This window comes from Gossypium hirsutum, chromosome A11 (genome assembly GCF_007990345.1).
Source record: "Gossypium hirsutum isolate 1008001.06 chromosome A11, Gossypium_hirsutum_v2.1, whole genome shotgun sequence".
Lineage (NCBI taxonomy): Eukaryota > Viridiplantae > Streptophyta > Magnoliopsida > Malvales > Malvaceae > Gossypium > Gossypium hirsutum.
In genome coordinates, this window is record NC_053434.1 from 100,975,125 (window position 1) to 100,980,813 (window position 5,689).

The 5,689-nt window shown below is 43.1% G+C and overlaps 2 protein-coding genes across 2 annotated transcripts; both read left to right on the plus strand.

Annotated features, from left to right (window-relative positions):
• The first annotated feature begins 237 nt into the window (after window positions 1–237).
• LOC121210039 (uncharacterized) lies at window positions 238–2,146 on the plus strand. The gene is made up of 6 exons (XM_041082115.1): window positions 238–379; window positions 446–522; window positions 622–816; window positions 946–1,047; window positions 1,154–1,349; window positions 1,491–2,146. Exons 1-6 carry the CDS (start codon window positions 238–240, stop codon window positions 2,144–2,146), a joined length of 1,368 nt encoding a protein of 455 aa, XP_040938049.1.
• A 336-nt stretch (window positions 2,147–2,482) lies between these two features.
• Window positions 2,483–4,776, plus strand: LOC121210040 (uncharacterized). The gene is made up of 5 exons (XM_041082116.1): window positions 2,483–2,751; window positions 3,847–3,910; window positions 3,971–4,054; window positions 4,248–4,373; window positions 4,705–4,776. The coding sequence occupies exons 1-5, from the start codon at window positions 2,483–2,485 to the stop codon at window positions 4,774–4,776; spliced, it is 615 nt and encodes a 204-aa protein (XP_040938050.1).
• Window positions 4,777–5,689: the final 913 nt, after the last annotated feature.

Sequence of the window (5,689 nt, forward strand, 5' to 3'; positions counted from 1 at the left end):
AAAAATATACTGAATTTCTATTTGAAAATACTATTGTTTGCTGTGAAACTACTGTAGGTAGTATACTTATTGAAACGCTCTAGGTAGTATAAAGTGAAAACCGTAGTAGACTACGATTTGCGATAACAAACTCTGAGTACTCTGATAACTCTTCTGCATAAAATACCCGATAACAACTATCGAAACTGTAAACTGATTTGTATAAAATTTTTTAATACAGATTAATTCAAAATTACAATGAGCACACGTGGTACTCTTGGACTGGGTACTAGAGACCGAGGTACAGGCCGTAGAGGGATTCGAGCTGAGTCATTTGCATCTGATACGATCCCTAATCTGGACACTAGCGAGACGTCGGTGTCACCTGTTACTGAGACTGGTGCTTAGTTTCAAGATCGTGCAACTGGGGATGACGCATTGTCCCAGGCCATGTTACGAATTCTAGAGAGGGTCGTTGGGGCTAATGCTGGATCTGGAGGCCGTGGGTCGGTTACGAAACGACTCTGGTCCAATGGGGCTGAGGTATTCAAGGGCACCACTAGAGTTGCTCTTAATGTGGCTGAGTACTGGATGAAGGCCACGGAATGTATTATGGATGATCTGGATTTTACTGCCGAGTAGAAGCTCAAAGGGGCTGTTCCATTGCTTTGCGATGAAGCATATCAGTGGTGGCTGACGGTTAAAGATGACATTCATCCTGACAGTCTGACATTGGATTTGTTTAAGACGGCTTTCCAGAGCAAGTATGTTGGGGCCAGTTATATCAACGCTAGGAGGCGTGAGTTCCTGAGTCTTACTCAGGGAGACCGTTCAATGGTCGAGTATGAGGCTGACTTTCTAAAGCTGATTTGTTATGCACGAGGCATGGTGGCGACTTAGTATGAGCGTTGTGTTCGTTTTGAGGATGGCTTTAGAGATAACTTGAGGGTCCTGATAGCTCCGTAGAGAGAGCGTGAGTTTGTTGTGTTGGTCGAGAAGGCTAAGATTACAGATGAGGTTAAGCACGCTGAGCGTCAAAACCGTGACAGAGGGAAGGCTAAGAGGGATGTAGAGTTTTTCAAATGCTGGGGTGAGGCCTAGGAAAAAGGTCAAATCTGATGGACCCGTGAGAGTTGGGCTTATTGTTGCACCTGCTGGGGTGGTGATCTGTCAGCTTTATAATAGACACCATCCGGGCGAGTGTTGGAGGTCTATTAGAGCTTGTCTTAGATGTGGATCTTCTGAGCATCGTGTTAAGGACTGTCCATTGAGGACTAATCAGATGCAAGCTCCGGCTACTGAGACTGCACAGTCTCCGAGGGTAGTTCAGCAGCCACCTAGGGGCCGAGGCCAGGCTAGAGGTGGTAACGGTATGGGCCGAGGTGCTGGGCCGACTGAGGCGAGGTAGCCTGCACTTGTCTATGCTGTATGTCGTCGTGAGGATGGAGATACTCCGAACGTCATCACGGGTACGTTTTTAATCCTTATTGTACCTTATGTTGCACTGATAGACATAGGCTCAACACATTCCTACATTGCATGTTCTGTGTCTGAGACTTTGGGAATACCGTATGAGAGCGCTTCTAATGAGATTTCAGTGGTGAGTCTATTGGGGCAGTCTATTAGGGTTAGTAAACTGTTCAGAGACGTTCCGTTGGAAGTCCAAAGGACGATATTTCTGGCTGATCTGATGGAACTTCTGGTTGGGGAGTTTGACTTAATTCCAAGTATGGACTGGCTGATGAAGCATCCTGTAAGTCTAGATTGTGCTGAAAGGAGGGTGGTTCTAAGGACCGAGGAGAATAATGAGATAGTTGTGATTAGAGAACGACAGAATTATCTGAGTAATGTGATATTTGCGTTGGTAGCAAAGAAGCTGGTGAGGAAAGGATGTGAGGCATTTTTGGCCTACGTCAGTGTCTCGGATTTTGTGGACTTACCAGTTAAGAACATTTGTACTATAAAGGACTTTCTAGATATTTTTCCAGAGGAATTACCAACATTGCCTCCGAGCCGTGAGGCAGAATTTGGGATTGAGTTGATTCCTGGTACAGCTTCGGTGTCTATTACCCTTTACCGAATGGCACCGAAGGAGCTAGTAGAACTGAAGGTTCAAATTCATGAGCTGTTGGATCGTAGGTTTATTCGTCTCAGTGTGTCTCCGTAGGGAGCACCTGTTCTGTTCGTAAAGAAGAAGGACGGTACAATGAGGATGTGTATCGACTACCATCAATTGAACAAGTTAATAATTAAGAATAAGTACCCACTTCCGAGGATAGACGACTTATTCGATCAGTTTAGAAGGGCTTCAGTGTTTTCTAAAATTGATCTGTGGTTAGGTTATCATCAGTTAAGGGTAAATGAGGTCGATGTGCATAAGACGGTATTTAGGACTCGTTATGGGCATTACGAGTTTCTAGTCATGCCTTTTGGGTTGACTAATGCACCAGCGGCATTTATGGACTTGATAAACAGTGTGTTTCAACCCTACTTAGATCGATTTATGGTGTTGTTCATTTATGACATTTTGGTGTATTCTAAATCTGAGGACGAGCACGACGAGCATTTAAGAGTGGTTCTGCACATCCTTCATAAGAAACAGTTGTATGCGAAGTTCAGCAAGTGTGAGTTCTGGCTTCGGGAAGTGACATTTCTAGGTCATGTAGTTTCTGCTGAGGGGATTCGAATGGGTCCTCGTAAGATTGAGACTGTGTTGGATTGGAAACAGCCGAAGAGTATGTCAGAAATCCACAGTTTTCTAGGACTGACAGGGTATTACCGATGTTTTGTAGAGGGGTTCTCGTTAATCGCAGATTCGTTAACTAAGTTGTTGCGTAAAGGAGTTCATTTCGTTTGGACTGACGCGCAGTAGGAGAGCTTTGTAAAGCTCAAGATAAGTTTGACTCAGGCTCCAGTTCTGATACAGTCTGAGCCTAGTAGGGACTTTGTAGTTTACAGTGATGCGTCACATGTAGGTTTGGGTTGCGTCTTGATGCAAGACGGTAAGGTAGTTGCCTATGCGTCTCTACAGCTTAAGACTCATGAGGCTAATTATCCGACGCATGATTTAGAGTTGGCTGCAGTGGTCTTTACATTGAAGATTTGGAGGCATTATCTGTATGGAGAGAAGTGTATTATCTACACTGATCACCAGAGTATCAAGTATATCCTCATTCAGAAGGAGTTAATTCTTAGGCAGCGTCAGTGGGTTGAGCTGCTCAAGGCCTACGACTCCAGTATTAAGTATCACCCTAGTAAGGCCAATGTGGTGGCCGATGCGTTAAGCATTAGGGTTATGACCGATCTGAAAGCAATGTTTGCTCAATTGAGTCTTTTTTACGATGGGAGTCTCCTGGCTGAGTCGTAGGTTAGGCCGACGTGGCTGGCTCAGATTAAGGATAAGCAATTAGGGGATAATTCTCTTCAGTGGCAATTCCGTCAGGTTGAGACTGGGACTACTACTGATTTTGGGATTAATAGTGATGGAGTATTGTGTTTCTAAGGTAGGATCTTTGTACCTAATGATGAGGGTTTGCGACTGTCAATTCTAAGGAAAGTGCATAGTAGTTCTTATGCTATGCATCCTGGTGGAAACAAGATGTATAACGATCTTCAAGAGTTGTACTAGTGCCCAAGGTTGAAACATGAGGTTACTGATTTTTTCGCTCGCTGTTTGACGTGCCAATAGGTTAAAGCTAAGCATCAGTTACCTTCAGGTTTGCTACAGTCAGTTAAAATACCGATGTGGAAATAGGAGTGAGTAACGATAGACTTCGTTAGTGGGTTGCCCCTAACACCCACTAAGAAGGATTCTGTTTGGGTCATCCTAGACCGATTGACCAAGGCTGTACATTTCATCCCTGTTAGGACAGACTTCTCTCTACAGAAGTTGGCTAAGCTGTACATTTCTGAGATAGTGAGGCTGCATGAGGTACTTGTCTTGATCATTTCTAATAGGGATCCTCATTTTACTTTTTGATTTTGGGGAAAGCTTCATGAGGCTTTGGATTCACGACTTGACTTCAGTACTGCATTTCATTCTCAGACAGATGGTCAGGCGAAGAGAATGATTCAGGTACTAGAGGATATGTTGAGGGGATGTGTTATGAATTTTCGAGGCATTTGGGAGGAGTACTTGCTTTTAGCGGAGTTCGCTTACAACAACAGTTATCAGTCTAGTATACAGATAGCACCATATGAGGCACTTTATGGTCGTAAGTGTCACACTCCTTTGTGCTAGATTGAGTTAAGTGTGCGACGTGTTCTAGGTCCAGGTATCAAAAACTGAGGATAAAGTCTGTTTGATTCGAGAACGTCTGAAAGCAGCTTCTGATATATGGAAGTCCTATGCTGATCTAAAGAGGAAGGACATCGAGTATTCTATGGGGGACATGGTTTTTCTTAGGTCTCGTCATGGAAAAAGGTTCTGAGGTCCGGTCGCAAGGGTAAGCTAAGCCCTCGGTTTATTGGGCCATATCGGATTCTGAAGTGAGTAGGGCCAGTCGCATATCAATTAGAGCTACCTCTAGAGTTAGATGGCATTCATGACATCTTCCACGTCTCAATATTGAGGTGCTACCGCTCTAATCCTACGCAAATTGTGCCCGTAGAGGAGATTGAGATTAGACTGGATCTGACATTCGAAAGGAGCCTGTTCAGATTCTAGATCGTAACGTTAAGGTCTTATGTAAGAAGTCTATTCCCTTAGTGAATGTGCTGTGGCAGAGTCATAGCACTGAGAAGGCTACTTGGGAGCCAAAGGATTTAATGCGACAGCAGTATCCTCATCTTTTCTGATCAGGTGAATTTCGTAGACAAAATTTTCTTTAAGGGGGTGGAGTTGTAACACCCCAAATTTAGGTAATTTCAGCTTTTGTGAAATTGTAGCGTAGGGGGATATCTGAATATAAATTTTTGCATGAATTTGCATAATATTAGTCTGCTTGTGTGGTTATGAGCTAAAATTTTGGTTTTTATTTGAGTAAGCCTGACTTTTAGTTAGTGGACTTATAAGAAATTGTTGGCAAAAAACTTAACAGAATGGGCCTGCTGGTCTAGTGGGTAAGAGGGGTGTTGAGTTCCTGGAGATTTTGAGTTCGAATCTCTGCAGTAGCAACGAGATTATTTTTGTTGCAAGTTTAGGCTAGGGAGTTGTGTTTTACCAGAACTCTGCGTGGTAGGGTTTTTAGAGAATTAGGGTATAGTAGAAATAGGGGTGTTTCACTTTTTTGTTTTTTGCAAAAACCTATCTATCTCTGTCGTTTTCCTCTCTTCCTAAACCTTTGCTGCGAAATTTTGGTTCTTTTATCTTTCTCCTCTGTTTTCCTTCATTCGATTAGTTTTGGTGCGAATTCGATAAGTATGGTTTTGTTATATTGCGTGGTTTCGTTGGGAGATTGTTTAAGAGGGATTTTTGTTTAATGTATAAGAGATTATCAAGGTTCTATGGATCACTAATCAGGGTTCTAAACAGTGAAAAATCGTTGTTATTCGTTGAAGGTAATTGGAACTCTCGTTTCGGGATTTGTCTATTCTTAGTAAATCATTCAAATGATCGATATTGGTCTCAGGTTTGTTAATAATAGGTTCTGGAGTGCCCGAGAATGCGTTAGGCTTCTATCGAAACAAGGTGTGTACCTCGATTGCACAGGAAATGGGTTTCGACGGAAGTTGAAATCGAAACTGTCGACGCCACACAGGCATGTAGACT

Excerpts from the sequence above, each read along its gene's own strand:
- LOC121210039 (XM_041082115.1), top strand. The coding sequence starts at position 238 with ATGAGCACACGTGGTACTCTTGGACTGGGTACTAGAGACCGAGGTACA. Across the intron at positions 380-445 it reads GTCACCTGTTACTGAGACTG|AGAGGGTCGTTGGGGCTAAT; the intron begins GTGCTTAGTTTC and ends TACGAATTCTAG. Across the intron at positions 523-621 it reads TCTGGTCCAATGGGGCTGAG|AAGCTCAAAGGGGCTGTTCC; the intron begins GTATTCAAGGGC and ends ACTGCCGAGTAG.
- LOC121210040 (XM_041082116.1), top strand. The coding sequence starts at position 2,483 with ATGGTGTTGTTCATTTATGACATTTTGGTGTATTCTAAATCTGAGGAC. Across the intron at positions 2,752-3,846 it reads AGTTTTCTAGGACTGACAGG|GACAGACTTCTCTCTACAGA; the intron begins GTATTACCGATG and ends CATCCCTGTTAG. Across the intron at positions 4,055-4,247 it reads AGGCGAAGAGAATGATTCAG|GTCCAGGTATCAAAAACTGA; the intron begins GTACTAGAGGAT and ends GACGTGTTCTAG.